Here is a 21223-nt window from a genome sequence, read left to right as displayed (position 1 = left end):
GGGGGGTTGTTCAGGCGGTAATGCAAGCGATGGGGAGCAACGGGGAGCAGCAGATGAAGCTTTGCTCGCTCACCCACCCCCGCTGCTCACCTCCTGCTGTGCGGCTCAGTTCCTAACAGGCCACCGACCAGTACCTGTCCGCGACGTGAGGGCTGGGGACCCTTGCTCTATACCCACTATACTCAAGAGTAAAAACCAGTGCTCAAAAGGGCCTACAAGGCCTGACCTACTGACTTTCCATGCCTTCCCTGGCTTCATCCCCAATTACTTTTCCCTCCCCACTCCACTCTAACCACACAGGTATTCTCCTGCCTTTGGCCTCTACACTTGTTTTGTCTACCCATAATGCTCTTCACCTCCAGACTGTGGCTCCCTCCCCCTACTGCCTTTAATGTTTATTCAAGTATCACTTTATCGATGAGGCCTCCTCTAACCATTCTATTTTAAATTGCAACTCTTCCCTGCACAGTTCTGGCTTTATCCTCCACAGAATTTATACCTTTTAATATACCTATTTATTTTGTTCATTGACTACTCCACACCCTCCCCTTCAACTAAAATAAAAGCTCTCTAAGACAGGGATTTCGTCTCTCTCATTCCCTTCCACATCCCTAACACCAAAAGTAGATTGGCACAGAGTTGACAGTTAATAAACATCTGTTGAATGCTAATGAATTATTAATGAACATCTGACAAAAGCCTGAAGTATGAAAACAAAAGACCAAGTTACACAAAAACTGACTCCAGAAAAAAAAAAAAAAAACTAAGACAAATCAGGGAACAGAAGGAAAGTAAAAAATGATAACAGCATATTATTAAACCTTCAGAAATATTCAACAGACTGTATCAAGAACATTAAAAACTCTAAACTCAAAATATTACTACTGAAAGAAAATTAATACAAAAATTGGAAGATAAAGGAAACTGTCAGGAACACAGGAAAAAAAAGATTAAAAACAATACAAGGGCAAAAAGGCAAAGTTTTCAGCTAGTAGGGTCAACATTTGACTGATACAAATTCCAGGGAGAAAAAACAAGGAAAATAAAGGGAGAAACTTCAAAGAACTCTTACATGAAATTTTATCAGAGTTTTAAGAGAATCTGAAGCTCTTCAAACCAAAAGAGCCCATTTCAATTAAAAACATATCTGGTGGAAATAAGTCATAAAGTTTAGCATAAAGAAAACTGAAAGTGTTATGTAGAGAGGCTAACTACACTAAAAAACCCTATTTGTTTTTTGAAGATGTTTATACACTGACTTTAAGTAATAGGCACAAATATTTTCTTTCCAGAGCAGTAATGACAATTTTTTTAAAACCGAATACCGTAGCCCTAATACTATAGCCTCCAAATTATGTTTAGCAATGGCTTTATATAAACATTTTCAGAAAAGATTATTGCACATAAGAGGTTCTCAAATAATGAATGAAAAAAATTTGATTCTATACTAAATCTTTTAAAGCAGAAAGATTTTCATTTCCATTAAAAAAGAATATATACAACTTTAAAAATGAAAACAGCATTTGTAGTAGTGTGCTTACCAACAGTAGCATTTAATAGTTATTTTGGAAAATCTACTCAAACAAGGATTATCTGAAAATGAGAGATTAAACACACACACACACACACAACCCCCCCCAAAAACTGATTTTAGCTATTTGACCTACCTTACTCAGAGGGGCTTTGATTTTTTTCAAACACAAAGCAAGAAGTTCCCTAGATTCTAATGCACATTGTACCCAAGTTCCTGGTGGCTGGAAATATCTGAGAGAAAATATATTGAAACTCAGGATCTCTCAGAAAAAAAAATTTCCATGTGAACATGCAGACATAACAATGATTATTAATCAAATATAATAATACCCAAGGTTGATCTGAGGCACTTAACCCAAATATATTTTAAAAGTTCCAGAAACCTTTCAGTTAGACAAGTAGTTAAAAAGATAAAATCCTGAGTATTTAAGAAAGTCAATCTGAAATAACTTATTAAAAGGTCTTATTACTTCAAGCACCAATAAGCATTCCCGTGAGGATGACAAAATGCCCCAGTGTTCCTTGAAGCTATACTTTGAAACACAGGTGAAAAAATCACCTCCAAATAGCATTAAAATGGTTTATAATGTACATCTAAAATGCTTAAGAACTGCTTATTTCTCACACACAAAAAAGGTAAATTAGTACCTAATACTATGTATCAATAATAGCTCAGACTATTTATCTACTTCAAAGTCCCTTTTCAAATTTTAAATTGTAAAATTTAAAATCTTATATAAAACCTGACTAAATTAAAATTTAAATCCCTTATGTATGTACTTTAAGTTTTTTAGCCCAGTCAGCTCAGGACTTAGGACAGTGCCTAGCATACAGTAAATACTCAATAAATGTTTGTTAAATACATAATACTTCTAAATGTATTGTGAATGCTTTTTTTCCCCTTACTTGTTAAGTAAATATTCTGATTTTCACTTTTAAAGTTTCACTGAAAAAAATTATTTATATAGGTCTCTTTGTTATAATAATGTTTTTGGAGTTAAAAAGGGCTTCATATATCATCTAATAAAGCCCCTTCATTCTGATGAGGAAATTAAGGCTTAGAGAGGTGAAGTGGCCAAGAGTATCAAAGAGCTAGTTTGGGGCTTCCCTGGTGGCGCAGTGGTTGACAATCTGCCTGCCGATGCGGGGTACACGGGTTCGAGCCCTGGTCTGGGAGGATCCCACATGCCGCGGAGCAACTAGGCCCGTGAGCCACAACTACTGAGCCTGCGCGTCTGGAGCCTGTGCTCCGCAACAAGAGAGGCCGCGACAGTGAGAGGCCCGCGCACCGCAATGAAGAGTGGCCCCTGCTCGCCGCAAGTAGAGAAAGCCCTCGCACAGAAATGAAGACCCAACACAGCCAAAAATAAAATTAAAAAAATAAATAAAAATAAAAATAAAGGAATTCCTTAAAAACAAAAAAAGAGCTAGTTTGTAAGAAATCCAAGATAAACTGGGTCTCCTGATTCTTTGTCCAGTGTTTTTTTCACTCCACCGACGTTCTTAAGAATAGCGAGGGGGCTTCCCTGGTGGCGCAGTGGTTGGGAGTCTGCCTGCCAGTGCAGGGGACACGGGTTCGAGCCCTGGTCTGGGAGGATCCCACGTGCCGCGGAGCAACTAGGCCCGTGAGCCACAATTGCTGAGCCTGCGCGTCTGGAGCCTGTGCTCTGCAACAAGAGAGGCCGCGATGGTGAGAGGCCCGCGCACCGCGATGAAGAGCGGCCCCCACTTGCCGCAACTAGAGAAGGCCCTCACACAGAAACGAAGACCCAACACAGCCATAAATAAATAAATAAAATTAAAAAAAAAAAAAGAATAGCGAATATTTATTATAGATTAAGCCTCACACAAGCCTACAAACTATAAACTCCCTGAAACAGAACACAAGTTTCAAGTCTTTGTTTTATGTACTTTTCTGGAAAGATGCAGTTTTTAAATTCTTAAAGGGATTCATGAACCCCTCCCTCCCAAAAAAGTTAAAAGTCACTACAGTCCTAACCCATTTGCGAAATCACAGGCATATAATTTTATGGGTAGTTCTGTATTACTCAATGGCCTCCTAGACATAAGCTGTTTATGCCAGCAACTAAAGAAAATACAAAAGGAACAAAACATTAACTTTCAGAAGTCTGCCTTAAAATCCAGTCTTCATTTCAGACCATCCTAGATATGATATACTGAGCTGTTTTTCCATCAGCTATAGCCATTTTAGTTACATGGGAACATTAATACATATGATTTTTAATTTAAAACACACCACTAAATTACTTAAAAAATAAGGTGCTTTTTATCATACATGGCTTCTAGTGATTGAAGCAGAAAACAAAAGCTTCATGGTAATTAATAGTAATATGTCTTTAAAATCTGCTCTCACCCTTAAAAACATCAACTTGTATCTATTTTTTTTTTAAAACATTTTTCTTTCTTTTTAATTTTTATTTATTTATTTATTTTTGGCTGTGTTGGGTCTTCGTTTCTGCGCGAGGGCCTTCTCCAGTTGCGGCAAGTGGGGGCCACTCTTCATCGCGGTGCGCAGGCCTCTCACTATCGCCGCCTCTCTTGTTGCGGAGCACAGGCTCCAGACACGCAGGCTCAGCAATTGTGGCTCACGGGCCTAGTTGCTCCGCGGCATGTGGGATCTTCCCAGACCAGGGCTCCAACTCGTGTCCCCTGCATTGGCAGGCAGATTCTCAACCACTGCGCCACCAGGGAAGCCTCAACTTGTATCTATTAATTGTATACATCAAACCTATTAATCCCTTAACAGAAAAAGAACAGATTCAAATACCTTTGCACTAACTTTACCAAATTAGCAGAGAAAACTAGAAAAGAACACTGCAAAATTGCAAATTCTAAAATCTCTAGCTAGGCCAACATAAATAAAACTTAAATCTCAATTACATGCACTTTATTACATGTATCTTATCTTTATTACATGCAGCTTATTGCATGTATTTTTAAAGGATGGAAAGAGTATCATGTCTAGTGATTCACTATGATGGGAGTATCATAACCCTAGGTGTACTGGGAACACAAAATGTTTAAGAATCATTGCCGTTATCCAAAATGAAAGTTCTATAATCTCTGATGTACACTATGGTAACCACCAGGCACATGTGACTACTGAGGACTTGAAATGTGGGTAGCAGACAGAACTGAATACTTAATTTTATTACATTTTAATTACTTTAAACTTAAAAAGCCACATATGGCCAATGGCTGATGCCAATCTAGAAGAATGTACAGTGAATATCTTAACACTCTTAAAATATTGTCAGTATATCCTGGTGGCTCTCCCACATAAAAATCTCAACTTTAAGCAGGATAAAATAGTACCACATCGTACCTTTGGCACTGTTTGCAGAAAGATACAGAGACTTGTTTCGGAATGCCTTGGCTGATATCTACTTTACTTCGCAGACAAGCCACACAAATATTGGCAGGATTTGGACTGATCGGGACACCACATTCGCAGCACAAGCTTAAATAAACAAAGCATACGTTTTTCAAATTAGATTTCATAAGTGCACAGGTTAAATTAAAACACTATCAAACAGGGAGTAGCAGATACAAACTATAATACTATATATAAAATAGATAAACAACAAGGTCCCACTGTATAGCACAGGTAACTATATTCAATATCCTGTAATAAACAATAATGGAAAAGAATATGAAAAAAAATATATATATAAAACTGAATCACATTGCTGTACACCAGAAACTAACACAACATTGAAAAATTAACTATACGTCAACAAAAAATAATAATAAAAAAATAAAAAACAAACAAACCAAAGCCTTCAAGTTAGGCCATAATATCTCTGCACTTTTTTAAAAACTGACTTCAAAGATGCAGTAGATTAAAAAACCTTGGATTATTGAGGTGAAAAAAACCCAAGGATGGCCGCAATTCCAAAAAGCCTCAAAATATGGCCGATGTACAAAAGGTCTAGAGAGGGAAAATAACTGCTAATAGTAATCATCAGACAGCTTTATAGTCCAAAGGCAAATTTTTTTTAAAGCCTCAGTATAGCACAGGGACTGCCAAAATGTAAACATTTACCCAGAGGAGAAAAATTTTTAGAGGATGGAAAGAGTATCATGTCTAGTGACTCACTATGATGGGAGTGTCATAACCCTAGGTGTACTGGGAACACAAAATGTTTAAGAATCATTGACGTTACCCAAAATGAAAGTTCTATAACCTGATGTCCACTATGGTAACCACCAGGCACATGTGACTACTGAGGACTTGAAATGTGGGCAGTAGACGGAACAACTGAATACTTAATTTTATTACATTTTAATTACCTTAAATTTAAAAGTCAATGGCTGATGCCAACCTAGAAGAATGTACAGTGAATATTTTAACACTCTTAAACCAGTATTTACTACCACAAACTTCCCAGCGAAAAATGAACTCGTTTTTCTCAGGAAACAAGGCTTTTCATTTTTCCCACTTAAGACAAAAGCATCCCCCCGACCCCACCCCGCAAAGAAAAGCTTTCCCCACAGTAAGTTTCAAAGAGTCACTTTAACATTTTTAAACTTAAGGGGGATGGGGGAAAAAGGACGCGACTCACATGTGTCCAGGCGTGTGCTTCACGGGTTCTGTCATATACTCCATTTTTCTGCATATCCTGATTTTAAAAAGAGAGAGAATAGTAAGATTTAAGACATTTGTCTCTTACTCATCTTCCTTCTGCCTCTCTGAATAAGGCAGCCAAGCCTCGTAAAGCCGCAAATAAGAAAAACCAATTCCACCTGGAACCTTTGGAAAAAGTAATTTCTTTAATAACAAAACGAAGCGAATTCCGGAGGTTCCCGTCTGCAAGACCCTCGAGCCACTAAACTGCGCGCTGACCTCAGGCGGCACCTGGGCGCCAACCCCGGCGAACCCAAGGAGGGGCCAGAGGGGGCCGGGACCGGGGCCGGGGCCGCACCGGACACCCCACGCCCTCACCCCTGCCGCGGGCGTGCCTCGAACCTCACTGTAAGAGTCCGCGGGCGGTGTCACCGCACCTGTGGGCCACCCACCCCACCCCACCCCGACCCCGCACCCCGCGGGTGAGACCTCACGCGGGCTCCCGCCGGCGGCACACACGCTGCGCGCACGCGGCCCGAGGTCGCCCCGAGCCCAGGGAGTCCGTCCCCCCTCTCTCCTTAGGGACTCCGCACGACTGCAAGCCGGGTCTCGGCCCCCAGAACCTACTTAGCGCCTCTGGGCCAGATCCAGAGGTGCCGAAAAACTGCAGCAGGACGAGCTTCTACCACCCAGTTAGTGCCCACCACAGCTGAGTTCAGTACTCTGAAGATATCGCGAGAGAAGAGCTCGTAATCTCGCGGGCCGACAGCGCGAATCACAGCGGCGGGTGGGGGACCGAAAAAGGGGAGGGTGCTGGCGAGAGGAGGGCGGGGCGGGGCGGGGCGGAGGCCAGGCTGATGGAAAAGATCAGGGAGAGAAGGCAGCGGGCTCTCTGGCTCTCTCGTCCTATGGCGCCTGAGACTCACACACTTCTATTTGGTTATCGTCCTTCCCGATCTTCTTGGCCAGAGTTCACTCAGAGCCACTTCTCAGATACCCCTATTGGGAGCTTGCTTCTTGGTTAAATGATTATATAAAAGTTATCTATAAACGGTACCACATTGGACAAAAATTAGAGTAACCTCCATCTAGGGCAGTGCCTTTGTCTATTTTGTTCACCGTTATATGCCTAATGCCTGCCACATCCTAACTGCTCCAAGGAATATTTGTCGAATAGATGAAAGAAAGAAATGTAAGAAATAACTATTTGTGAAGAAGTCTATGTTATTTTCAGACCACTCTAATTATTAGAATGTGCTTCCCCATAGTGCACTTAATATTTTCTTATGACTTTATACCTTGATCCTAGAGCAGCTCAGAAAGAGTCTAATCACTCTTTCTTATGACAGAATTTCAAATATTTGAAGAGTGCAACCATATTCTTTTTCTGTCTTCTCGCCCCAAATTTCAAGGAATAAGCAAGGTCGCCTTATAGAATGTCATTAAAGAAGGCCTCCCATTTCTTGCGTAGGGTACTTAAGTAGTCTCCCATTCCTTCTCCTTATTTCCACACTCCAATCCATCCTTCTAAACTGCAAATTTGATTTTGTTACTCTCCCCTGCTTTTAATCCTTCAATGGTCTCCACTCTGGATTATTTCCAGTTTCTCTGCATAGAAAAAAGACCCTTCAGGATCTGACCCTGACATAACCTGTCACATTCCTAAGCACACAGCCTTTCAAACCAACTGGCAGGTCCTGCAGGAACTAATCTTCCTTTGCTGGCCTACCTGTGAGTACAGGCCAGCTTCTGAATGTCAGGGGCCGTTCCTTTTTTCTTTCTCAATACACTCCTTCCATACCCTGTTTGATTTGGCACCAAGTGCCACAGTGCCAGTCTTATTAGGCACTGGATCAACACAGACATGGTCCCTGCCCTTAATGGAGCTTCTGTTTTACAGATGAGGCTGATGTTCCAAAAAACTAGGTAATTTGCTGAGAGTTCTGTAGCAAGTAAGTGGCAGAACCAGGACCTGAACAACAGTTTGTCTAACTCTGTGTACATGTACCGCCATACCAGGCTGCCAGCCCTTCTGAGGCTCAGGTCAGCTATTCCTATTCGTGGGCTTTTTTTTGTTTTTTTTAAAGAAACTTTATTTTCCATCGACCTTATTTCCATCTTCTGTTTAGGAGTCTGTGGAAGAGCAGCTTTGAGACCACTCTGGTTGTTTCTCCCCATTTAGTGGTCTGAGCAGCGGCAGCTGCAAACCGGCCTTCAGAGGCTGGCTGCACGCCGCGGTCCTTCAGGAGACGCTGCTGGAAGGTGCTGAGGCCACCTGCGCCTTCAGACCCGTCTGCAACTTCGGGTTGAGTAGCAATAAGCTCGGGACCTGGAGCGGCTCATTCACCCCGAAATTCCTCCGAGGTCTCAGCCTTTTCAGCAGCCGCCTGCTCTTCCTTTTCAGTCTCTCCACGATCCCTGTAGAAGCAGAGATGGGATCTGACCTCCCACGAGCGCACACCTGAGACGGAGCCGCGCAGGCGCACAATCCCCAGGCCAGCATCACCACATCAGACCCGCCGGGAGCGCCCCTCGCGCTGCAGGGATGGCGGTGTCCACACAGCGCAGGGGGAGAGTCTGTGTGACGTGGAGCAACCGTAGGCGGGTTACCATAAGACGCCTCTGTGAGGCTGGTGGTCACCCTGATAACCACACAGCACACAGCGGAAGGCTGCCTGGATCCGGTTAGTGAAGCTGCCAGGAGTGGTTGGAGCACCTGCAATAGAGAGGCTCCCGTGGCAGCAGCAAACTTCAGCACAGATCGCTGGCCCGCATTCCTGGAGGGCATGACACTGGCATCTGCTGGGTTTTCAGTGTCGACAATGGCACGAGCTGCTGGCAGAAGCTTCTCCCGGGTTCTCTTCAGATTTATGAAGTAACGCCATCACTTTTCCTTTTGTAGATGTGCTGTTCCATTTGGAAGTCAGGTTGGTGCCACCTAAGTGGGCTCTGCTGTGAGGGATTTGAGGATATCCTCCTTCTTCATTTGCAGGACATCAAGGGCTCCGGTTATTGTGAAATTTTCCCTGTAAGTTACAAGGGGGAGCCCAGAACAACGCCACCATATGGACCCCTCTCTGGTTAATGCAGAAAGGCCACAGGCTTTTTTTTCTTTTTGGAGTATAGTTGATTCACAGGCTTTTGATAAATGAAATACGTACCTATATCTCTCCTCCCACTTCCCACCCCTCAGTACTAAGATCTCCAGATGTGAGAAGTAAGTGTTTGCTGTTAAATGTCTGCCACAAACCAGGATGACCTTGCTAGAACTGGTCTCACAGTGGGATAATATACGCAAATTACACCTGAGAGAAACTCATTTTGCACTTTTTATTTAATCCTCAAATCTCACCTTGAAAAAATGTGTTCTCTTGTACCGTAGTCCGTACATTCAGGATATCTGTCCTTATTCGAATCTTAGCTTTCATTTGTTTTTACAAACTTAAATTCAGACCTCCTAGGAAGTTACAGGTTCACCAGATTCATCATCCACAAACTCATTAAAAAAAAAAAAAGTTTAGATCAGAATCCATAAAATCTCTTTCTCAAGCAATTAAGGTAAATATAAATATTGATTTTCATCTGTTTTGTTTTAGATTACAACATAACTTTCTTGGAGACAGACTGAGTAAGTGTTTTAAAAGTAGAGTTTTATTAATTTTAAATATCTTCAATACCTAGCAAGTAGTAAATGCTCCATTCATATCTGTTAATCACTTAAATTCTACACAGAACTTAAAGATGCAGAGTGTGGTTTTTTTCACACCATCAAATGTGATAGCACGTGTGGGAAATCAAGATCTCATTGGTTGGAGATTAGCGCAGGAGAGGTTTATTAGGGAGTGCACTTAGAATCAACACCTGTGCAAAGGAAGGAAGGGAACCACAAGTGGGTAGAGGGAGAAGCCGAGGTGCCTTGCAGTCTGATGGAGGCCTCACCAGCCATAATGCCGGAAGTTCTGAAGCTGAGATGACTTGAGAGTTTTCTTGAGGGGGCTGGGCCGTTGTTCACTGATGAGTCATTGGATGTGACCGCTCAAGGAAGGAGGTGTAACCTCAGGTCAGGTTTCCCTCTTCAGCCAAGGCAGTCCCAGAAGTGGGTGAGACTCAGAGCTTTCTGCCAGCAGTAGGAATAAGAAATAAGTCATTCAGAGGAATAAGTCCTTCATTCCTGAAAGGGGATCTGGGATGCACCATGCAAAAGCAGTTTATCTATAGAATTGATACTAGACCTGGACTCTCAGGGCCTTGCTTCATGTCCATGACTTGTGACTTATAGACCCTCTGCCCCCAAGGGGTTGCTTCACCTCTCTGAGCCTTAGTTTCCTTCTTTTTTTTTTTTTTTTTTAATTTTTATTGAAATATGTTGTAGTTGATTTACAATTTTGTGTTAGTTTCAGGTGGACAGCAAAGTGATTCAGTTATTCATATATAAACATATATATATATATATTCTTTTTCAGATTCTTTTCCATTATAGATTATTACAAGATATCGAGTATAGTTCCCTGTGCTATACAGTAGGCCCTTGTTGGTTCCTTCTTTCTAAAACTATGTGATAATCTGTCCCTCATAAAGTAGTGAGAAATGACTGAGATAAGGTATGTAGAAATGTTAGTAAGCTGCAAAAAGAAGTGCTTAGTAAACTATAAAAAGCTGTTATGGACAGAGTTATGTTATTCTCAGGTGAAGCTCCTTAACAGCAATTGAGTTAAATGGCAAGGAATGGTTAGTATTTGATACATCCAATGTATAGAATTTGAAACATCACACTTGTGATCTTGCTTCACTCTTAATTTACAGATAAAGAAATTATAAACAAAATAAAATTTGAGTGTTCATTTTGTGAAATTCATTCACCTATAACATCCGTGCATATGTCTGCATGTGTATTATACTTAAAAAGTTTTAAAAATACAAATAAACTCTCACATAGAATCCCAGTAAATAAAACAGAAAAAATAAAATAATAAAATTACTATAATAGTACTTGAGAAATTTCCCCACTTTTGCAAACTGCAAAATATCGGAGATTAAATTTGTAATGTTCTACTGTAGTTTTTCAAAGATGTAATCACTGACTTCTCGCTTTAGATGTTAGTGATGGGAGTGAACTACTATAGTAGTAGATGAGGAAATATTTTACAAAAATAAATTTTATAGGTATTATAAAAGAGAAGATGAACAAAGAAAAAAACATGAACAAATTTAGATGCACCAAAATAACTTTCAACAATAAAACTACTATAATAAAATAGATAACTAATAAGGACTACTGTATAGCACAGTAGAGTTCAGTACTCTATAATGACCTATATGGAAAAGAATCTAAAAAAGAGTTGATATATGCACATGTATAACTGATTCACTTTGCTGTACAGCAGAAAGTAACACAACATTGTAAATCAACTATACCCCAATAAAAATTAAAAAATAAAAAATAAAACTTTATATGCACTGGGTCCCAATGAACTAAGAATTGGGGGATATGAAACTGACATTTTTGCTCTGATCCTTCTTTTCAGTACTTGCTACCATGTCAGTGTCTCATTGGTCCTAAAAGCCTGCTCACCTCTTCCTCTCAGATGATCTCAAAGATGCTTGGTGCTCTGTTTTTTATTTCACTCCTGTAGCAAGAACGGAAAAGACACACAAAACTGTACTTGTCTGGAGGTGATGGGGAGAATTTTCCTGCCAAAACTGTTTAGAAATAAACTTACTTTGCCTATGTTGGCATTTTATAACATCTGAAGCTGAGTTTCAGGGGAGTTGCCAAGGATGTACAGGGAGTGTAGGTAAGCAAATTTGGATGTCAGGAAAAAGCACTTTCTAAAATGTCTGGCTCTGTAGCTGATTTACTTTAGGATACTTTACAGTTAGTTGAACCATGACCTCCTAATAAACTTCCCAAATTACTATAAAAATTATTATTGAAGAAATAATACAAGAAATATTTTTGCAGAACGTAAGGACAAGAATGTACAGATTGAAAGAATCCACCATATTCTCATCAAAATGGAAAAAACTGGTACACACCAGAGATCATTGTCATGAGGCTTAGAACACTAGTGATGAAAAGATCCTTGAAGTTTCCAAGTAGAAAAAAACAGGTCACATACAGAGCATCAAGATCAGAATACCTCCAGACTTCTCAACAGCAACACCAGAAACAAGAAGGCAATGAAGAAATACTTCGAAAATTTTGAAGCAAAATTATTTCCAACCTTGAATTCTATCCTAGACCAAACTGTCAATAAAGTGTGAGGACTGAATAAATATATTCTTAGTTTCACCCTTCTGAGGAAGTTACTGACAGATGTAAACCAAGAAAAAGGAAGACACAGGACTCAGGAAACATGAGAAAAGTTAAGCAAAATCCCAAGGGGATAGTTATATGCTACACAAAGGGAGCTTCATCTGGATTGGAGCAATCAGATGGCTCTAAGAGAGATCTCTACAAGCAACTAAAAATCGATGACATATACAATGTTTCTGAATATCTTGAAGAGTTAGACATCTGGGAAATAGTTGGATATTGATAAGGGAATACTACAAAAAAATTTCCATGCAAAAATTTGAAAACTTAGGTGTAATAGACCAGTTCCTCAAAAAGCACAAACTACCACAACTCACACAAAATGAAGTAGATAGTTTGAATAACCTGATAACTACTAAGAAAATTGAATTTGTAGTAATTTTTTTCACAAGCCTTCAACACTTTTTTCTTCATCGTCAGTTGGCTGACTTAACCCCATCCACATTCCCCTTCTCCCCAGCCTCTTTACCACTAGGAGCAACCACAAGACACAGTTTTGGCCAGCAGGTTACAAGGAGAAATCTATTGGGCAATCTTCCAGAAAACTTTAGCTTTCTTAATAAAAAGGCACAGACTCAGTGGGTAAGCCATTTCGCCCTCACTCTTTGCTCCTTTGCCCTTTTGTCTGCCTCTTGTCTGGAATGCAAATGTGATGCCTGGAGGCACAGCAGCCATCTCCTGACCATAAGGCAAAGAGCAATAAGGGCAAATGCTATCAAGCAAAGTATGGTGAGGCAGAAGAGAGCTAGAAAGAGCCTGTGTCTTGGCTGTGTTATTATGTGGTGGCACCAACCCTGGAGTTCTTTCTCTTGAAGGAGAAAAAAAAACAAAAACAAAAACACTTTATTTGTGTAAGCCACCATTGGCCAGGTTTTCTATTATTTGTAACCAAACGCACTTCTAACAGATTCCTCACTCAGGAGATTCTCAGCAGGGCTGATACACTTCACCTATTATAAGACTATTATAAGGATGAAAAACAGGATAGCTGCTTTATATTCTCTGTGTGTTTCAGAAACCAAGTTGCTGATACTGCCTTTTCCTTTCTTCTTTCTCTACAATATTTTATGTTTCTTATTCTCCTCAGCTTGGGCTAAAGTTGTATTATAAGCAAACCCTTGCCAGTCACTCTCCTAATTGAATTGGACTTTTGTTCTAGCTCAGACAGCTCAGAATTTTTTAATAGTCTTCCTAAACCATCCCAGCCCAAGGCAGTTGCTCCCTTCTTTGACCTCATAGCACTTACTGTCTGCACCTCCCAACTGCCAATTCATCATGCACTGCCCCATGACACTTCTCATACAGCTGTCATAGAATAATCGATGTTTAGAGCTGGACGTGACATTAAAAATCATCTTCTCCAGCCACCTCACTGCATGTGAATTGTGGCTTAAATCTTGGATTTTTCTTTACCTCTTCAGGGGTTTACAGCTTATCATCCCAACTAGATCTTAAGCTCCTAGAGAAAAGAAAAATGAGTAAGTATTTAAGTTACCTCCTATAAGCCAGACACCTGGCACTCACTGTTTAATTTTCACAACAATCCTATGAAATGGAGACCTGATTGAAATAAAAAGGTGTTCATTTGGGGTTTGTTAGGAGTGCATCCCATGAGACACAGATCCAAGAAGCACTTGAATTGTGTTCCACCAGTCTACAAAATGGGAGAGGCTTATAAAGGCAAAAACCACGAGGTTACAGTTAATTACATGAGTTGTTTATCAAGAATTATAATTGGAGCTGGCAAGAAGTAAGGGTGATTGTTAAGTAAGGAATGGTCGGGGTCTGAAATGGTTTCACAGTTATAAGGGGAGACCTTGAGAACATAAAGTTGCACTTGGTAGGTATTGTTCTGAATACAGCTGGTTGTGTCCTTGGATCTGGTACAGTTTAAAGAATGTTCATTTCTCAGTGGTTCAGGGACATGTCTGAGACCAGAAACTCTATGGCCGCCCAACCCCATTTTTGTATACCTGAACTGTGATCCCTCCACTATAATTTCAATTTGTCATCAGTACAATACCTAGAAAGAGAGGAAGCCCATTCTGACTCAGGTCTTAAGATATTCAAGTGTCTTTAACCTCCTTCTAGGCTGCTAAACCACTTGATTGGATTTTGCCTTTGGGGGGTTCTTCAACCTTTCAACTTCAAGAAATTCTGCATTTTCTTCATAGGCTTTCTCTCTAGTGAGATATTTAAAATATATCTGTGATATTGTGATTCATAATAAGAAATATATATTCGGTCTTAATCTCCAATCCCTGACCCAGGGCTTCTAAAACCCTTGTAAATTCCTGATTTATAATAAGAAATATATGTTTGGTCTTCATCTCCAATCCCTGACCCAGGGCTTCTAAAACCCTTGTAAATTCCTAAGTGGTAAGAGCACTGGGAGCATCTTTCATTCCGTTCAGGAGACTCTGGGGAGGCTTCTGGCTGGCTCCTGCGTGAAGGGTGGTCATCTGAAAGACCAAGCCATGATTAGCATTTTGGAATTTTCAGCCTCACCACCCATCCTCCAGAGAGGGGAGAGGGACAGGAAATGGAGTTAATAATTGACCATCCCTATGTGAGGAAGCCTCCATAAAATCCCGATAGTTAGGGGTTCACAGAGCTTCCAGGTGGGTGAACACCCACATACCATACCGGGAGGTTGACACACCCCACTTCATGGGGACAGAAGCTCCTGTGCTCAGGACCCTCCCAGGTTTCACCCTATGTATCTTCATCTGGCTGTTCACCTATATCCTCTATTATAGCTTTAATAAACTGGTAAACCTGTTTCCTTGAGTTCTGTGAGCCACTTTTGCAAATTAATAATACCCAAAGAGGGAGCTGTGAGAACCTCCTATTTGTAGCCAAGTCAGATGCACGTCGGTAACCTAGGAACCTCGTACTTGAAACTGACATCTGAAGTGGGACAGGAGCAGTTTTGTGGAATTGAACCCTTAACCTGTGGAATCTGACTCTATCTCCAGGTAGACAGTGCCAGAATTCAATTAAATCATAAACCCAGCTGGTTTCCTGGAGAATTGCTTGGTGTGGGGAAAAAAAATGCAAACATTTGGTGACCGGAAGTGTCAGAAGTGTTATGAGTGTGGCAGTAGTGTGAGAGTAAAGGAGAAACACAGAACTGTAGGTTTTTCCAACTCATTTTCTAATAGCCAAATAAGATAATGGTTCTTTGTATTTAATGTTAACATTTTTAAGATGCAGTGCTAATGGAACAAAAATATTTTACTGTTTTGTTTTAATGGAAAAACTATTAGATATCCATCATGATAAAATCTTGTAACAAATATAAATATATTGTTAAGTTAATGCAGAATAGTTTTTGTTCTATCTGAACAGCAGCAAACAAAAGTGCTTTGTAGAGAATAACTTTGTAAGCGATTTGAGATAACTCACACCACTAAGAAAAAATAATGGAAATATTTAAAGAAATGAAATTTAGTAGTTCCAATGTTCAGAGAAATGTCAGCAATTTTTTATTCCATTCAGTAATCCAGTTGTATCTTTATTTTTCATCTGCAACATTCCATAATTTAATCTGAGCCTAACAGATTTTTAATTTGGGGTTTGGAAGTCTTTCGGTTGCATTACCTTTTTGTAGAACTAGCTTAATGTTAGATTGGCAATTAAAATGCAGGTGTAATTTTCTTCTAACGCCATTGCTATTGTTTAGGTAACAAGAAAAATCTTAGGTAACTGGCTTTGATGAGTGCAATCCTATAGCTGTCATCCGTCTCTGATATAAGCCACATTTGATATTTAAAGTGTATAGATAATCTCTTCATTTAAAAAAAAAAGTGTAACATTACATTTCTGCATTTTAAAAAGAGCTCGGTCACAATTTTAGATGCCTGCTTTTAATAATGTACGTGTCACCTGTGGGAACATACCTTTGCCTGTATAATCCGAGTTTATTTATAACTTTTCTGATTATATACTGCTTAAATCTGTAAACTCAAGATACGCAATGAATATTAATTTCAAAAAAACACCACAGGTTATGGTAATTGGTTGTACATGCTTAAAATGTTAACCAAAAATAAATAAGCTAAAAATATATATATATATAAATATATCTAATAGGTGCCTGTGTGTCACAAGGCCACACAGGTCTCTAGTCATGTGGATGATTATACCTGTTAACCATAAGCCTCAATAGACAAGGACTATACCTTGTAGGCCTTTATATCCATCAGGTCTAATACAGGAGAGTCTAATAAACATTTGAAAGATGAATGAATGAATAAGTGAATGAATGAGTTTCCTTGAAGGGCAGTCAGGTGATTTATACTTCTTTGAGTTTCTTCAGATTGCTAGCACAATGTTTTGCCCAAAGTAAACAACATTTACTAATTGGCATGTGTTAAAAGAAGGAAAGGGAAAAGCCTCCTTTGCCTTTCTCACCAGGCTACCCCATTGTTCTAAACATTATGGAATATGCATTTTCCTGTCAGCATGGTATGTCAAGGACTCAGGCAAACTAGATGTGCCCTATGACCCAGCCATTTTCCCCCTGACCTTTGCCTTTTCTTTGATCCTATAAGTTTGTTAAAGAATTCCTCTATAATTATTACTCTGTTAAAAATACTGTTTTAAAAAGATAGGATGATGTATTACTTTGATAATGAGGGGAAAAATGAAGAAACCCAACTTGTATGAATTCTGTTCATATTTTCTCTTCTCCCACTTTATTTATGAAGAAGCTTACAATTTATTTATTTATTTATTTGGCCATACCGTGTGGCTTGTGGGATCTTAGTTCCCTGACCAGGGATTGAACCCGGGCCATGGCAGTGACAGAGCAGAGTCCAAACCACTGGACCGCCTGGGAATTCCCAGGAGCTTATAATTTATAAGGGAGGACTCAAAGTGGTGTACTACAGAAATTCCAGTGCAGGGGAATTTTTGACAATGTCTAACATTGGCTTTTAAAAAATTGAATGAATTGCTTTATCGTATAATATTCTTAAATACAAGCATGAGAAACTGACTGTGGCTTAGTTAGCAGAAAGGAATTTGTGACATGCTCTTGGTAGGCCTCGGAATCCAAAGGAAGGTGGAGGACAAGACGCAGAGTCATGCAGCCAGGAACACCACCCAAAATCACACAGCAGAGCCAACTCATCCAGTCAAAACCACACAGACGTCACTCCCACAGGATACACACTGCAGCCTGCCCTGCAGACACAGCTACTGCTGCTAGAACCTCAGTCCCTGCTTCCCTAGGAACTCTGTGTGGCTACCATAAGGCTTCCTGCAGTCCTGATTCTTTGCATCATTAACTCAGAAGTTCAGAGCTGGCACCTGTAATCAGCAGAGCCTAGATCATGTGGGCAGATGAAGGAGATGGGGCAGTAACCAGAGGCTGAGTCAGAGTTTGAGCCACTGACCACTACAGTCCAGTCCCTTTCTTGCTAATTTTCAAAGAACTACCTCCTACTCCCCAACCTTTGCCCCTTCCAAGTTTAGAATCCCTAAACAAGCTTAGCAATTTGCACATTCATTGCCAAAATTAACATTGCTGGATGCATTAAAAAGTCTAATAGCCAGATGTTCTTGGTAAATGTTTATTGGGCTATTTTTAGACAGTGGTGATGCATTCAATTAATATTTATAAATGTAAAACAGAAAGCCCTAAATGGTCATGATTGCACTCTTTCAATATTCTTTTAAAATTCAGAATTAGCTCCTGAATAGAGTCTGCAAGTGCCTTGAGAAACCAATTAAAATCTTAATCCCTCTATGGCATGATTTTCCTTCTCTTCATTACTGTGCAGGCTTATTGCTTCCTCGTCCATCAGCAGCACTGTCAAGCACGGCCCCTCTCTAATAACCTTTAATCCGTCTAAAAGACTGAGCAATCAAACAGCTCAGTGAAAATTTACTTGAGTTCAACAAATTCTTGGTTACACTTACTAATTTTCTGAAAAAGCTTCCAAGAGGGTAAGTGGTGGCCCAGAATATGATATTGATTTGTGAGTTGCTTGGCATGTAGTCGCAAGCCTGAAGTTCACATACAAGGAAATGCTTTTAGCTGCAAGCACTTTAATGTCTGTTCAGAGCACAAAAAACTCATCCTCTAAAATCCTAGCAATTATTTTATTGCTGAAATTAGAGACTTTTCAGTAAAACCCATGCATGTCAGTAAAAATTATAGACAATAAAGAATTTTTACATGTGAGATATTTCAAATACTGAACTGTCAGATTTAGACTCAATTTATATTTATTGAGCACAGACTGTCAAGCACCGTTCAAGGCAAGGTTACAAACATTCTCTGAACTGTCGCTACAAACTCATGAGGTAGGTTAAATCCCACTTCACTGATGAGGAAAGCAAAGCTAGAGGTCTATGGGACTTACTGAAGATCACAAGCCCAGTAGATGGTAAAGCCAGGGTTTGAGCCTGGCTCCTGATCTAAATCAGCTCTCTGCCTCAGCATAATGATCCAGGGTGAGTAAGGGTTTCAGCATGAAGGAGCAGTTAAGGTAGATTAAGCTTTAGGCAGAGACGTGTAACATCTAGTAATTCTTCCCTAATTAAAATGTCATGGATTAAGCCCAGATTGCAGGGATTTCATTGCGACGCTGCAATTTGGCATCCTATCATTCAAAACTGAGTTGAAAGGAAGGACACCACCCAAAGCAAAAGGGTGTTTCACCTGTTGAAAGGATGCCCCCAGATGATGAAGGATGGCTAGATAGAAACCTTCTCATATCTCAATGCGTAGGTTTAGAAGGCAAAAACAAATAAGCAAAATAAAAACACATGTAAAATATTATGATGTAGAAGAGTTGTCTTACAATGCTTAGTGACTACATAATTGGACCGTCTATGGTTGGGGCATATATTTTGCAGTCTTTTTTTCCTTCTTCAATCTCATGATTCCTTGTCACCATAAGTCTGGACTTGTAGATTAGATCCTAAAACTGGCCCAAGGGTACATTAGCATGACTCCCAGGGCCATATGGGTGACAGATCCTTACTCTAGCTCCATGGCATGGAATTCAGGATTATATCCAGCCCAATGGAGCCCTATATACTCCTGCAAACCTGGGGTGTGTACTATGACTCCCTGATAGATGCAGTACACCTGGCCAGGGTGCAGTTGTCTCCAGTGTGTACACAGGCAAGACCAAGACCACATCTTGGACTGCTTTAGCAACATGTATGCAAGACTAGGTCTGAAGGAGGCAGCTGATCTTTGCAAGGTCTGATGTGAGCCTCATTTGCTCAAACTTACCACCCCCAACTGTGTATCTGCTGGTGTGGCCCCTTTGAGGGGTCCTCAAGTGAAAGGACTTCTGTCCATTAATAGGAAATGAGAGCTGATCTATCTACTGCACGGCCTACCTGCTCTGACTTCATGTTGCACCTTTAAATATGTAAACCTTGTTTGATTTACCCAAATGTTGTCTTCTTCTGGTTGTCCAGTTAGTCTGAGCCTATTATTCACATTTGTCAAGTCGGTGTGAATACACACATACACACTTTTTTGACACTCTGGAAAGCCAATTGTCGAATATTTACCAGGATACCGTTAGTTATAGTGCTGTCACACTGTGATTTAAGTTTTCTTTCCCTGATGACTAAGAAAGTTGAACACATTTTCATAAGTTTATCAATCAATAGAATGTCTTTTTTTTATAAAGTCCCTATTAAGTCTTTTGGTCATTTTTCTACTGTGTTCATTTTCTTATTGATTTGTAGGAATTCTTTACGTATTCTTTTTTTAAAATATTTATTTATTTATTTATTTATTTGGTTGCGCTGGGTCTTAGTTGCGGCATGCATGTGGGATCTAGTTCCCTGACCAGGGATCGAACCTGGGCCCCCTGCATTGGGAGCGCAGAGTCTTAACCACTGCGCCGCCAGGGAAGTCCCTTCTTTATATATTCTTGATAAAAGTCCCTTATTGACTATATGTATTGCAAATGTCTTCTAGTGGTGTCTTTTACGTAGAGAAGTTATTTTTAAAATTTATTTATTTTATTTATTTATTTTTGGCTGCATTGGGTCTTTGTTGCTGCGCACGGGCTTCCTCTAGTTGCCGCGAGCAGGAGCTACTCTATGTTGCGGTGTGCGGGCTTTTCATTGTGGTGGCTTCTCTTGTTGCGGAGCATGAGCTCTAGGCACGTGGACTTCAGTAGTTGTGGCACGTGGGCTCAGTAGTTGTGGCTCACGGGCTCTAGAGCACAAGCTCAGTAGTTGTGGCGCATGGGCTTCGTTGCTTCGTGGCATGTGGGATCTTCCTGGACCAGGGCTCGAACCCATGTCCCCTGCCTTGGCAGGCAGATTCTTACCACTGCCCCACCAGGGAAGCCCTATGTAGAGAAGTACTTAATTTTCAGTTAGTACAACCTATCAACCTTTTCCTTTGTGGTTAGTGCTGTTCATGTCCAGTTTGAGAAATATTTGCTGTCCCTAAGGTGCCTGTGTTTTCTTCTAGAAGCTTTCCTGTTTTACCTTTCACATTAAGATCTGCAATCCACTTGGAATTGATTTTTCTTTATGGTGTAAGGTAGAAGCTAAGATTCATTTTTTTTGTCCAGATGGCTATCCAATAGGCCCAGAACCATTCGTCGAAAAGACCATCTTTCCACCATTGTATTTCAGTATTCCTTTTGTCAAAACCAAGGGAATGTCAACATGTAAGTCTTACAGGACAGTTTTAAATCAATGAAACAATGGATTTTTGCATTTTACAGATATTTTAGCACCCCAAACATCTTAGCAATTCATCCAGAAGAGATTTTGTTTCAGTTGGTTAGGGA

At 40.2% G+C, this 21223-nt stretch overlaps 1 protein-coding gene and 1 long non-coding RNA gene across 3 annotated transcripts in view; both read right to left on the bottom strand.

Moving 5' to 3' along the window:
• Nucleotides 1-21223, bottom strand: part of NMD3 (NMD3 ribosome export adaptor) — a 138056-nt gene that overhangs the window by 30352 nt on the left and 86481 nt on the right. Inside the window, exons 1-4 of one of the 2 annotated variants that reach the window (XM_059920474.1) lie at nt 6749-6868; nt 6120-6176; nt 4880-5014; nt 1668-1764 (exon numbers count right to left, since the gene is read on the bottom strand). In XM_059920474.1, the coding sequence (XP_059776457.1) occupies nt 1668-1764; nt 4880-5014; nt 6120-6163 (276 nt within the window). In that variant the 5' untranslated portion in view covers nt 6164-6176; nt 6749-6868. Of the gene's footprint in view, nt 1-1667; nt 1765-4879; nt 5015-6119; nt 6177-6748; nt 6869-21223 lie in introns of those variants that run through there. The other variant, XM_059920473.1, reaches the window with a different exon arrangement.
• LOC132364624 (uncharacterized) overlaps nt 9453-21223 on the bottom strand; it is a 97861-nt gene continuing 86090 nt past the window's right edge. Inside the window, exons 3-4 of the long non-coding RNA XR_009502853.1 lie at nt 13851-13896; nt 9453-10238 (exon numbers count right to left, since the gene is read on the bottom strand). This is a non-coding gene — a long non-coding RNA (uncharacterized LOC132364624). The remainder of the gene's footprint in view (nt 10239-13850; nt 13897-21223) is intronic.

The sequence above is a fragment of the Balaenoptera ricei genome, chromosome 4 (assembly GCF_028023285.1).
Source record: "Balaenoptera ricei isolate mBalRic1 chromosome 4, mBalRic1.hap2, whole genome shotgun sequence".
NCBI lineage: Eukaryota > Metazoa > Chordata > Mammalia > Artiodactyla > Balaenopteridae > Balaenoptera > Balaenoptera ricei.
Note: the sequence above shows the minus strand (reverse complement) of the source record. Positions and strands in the feature narration are given on the sequence as shown.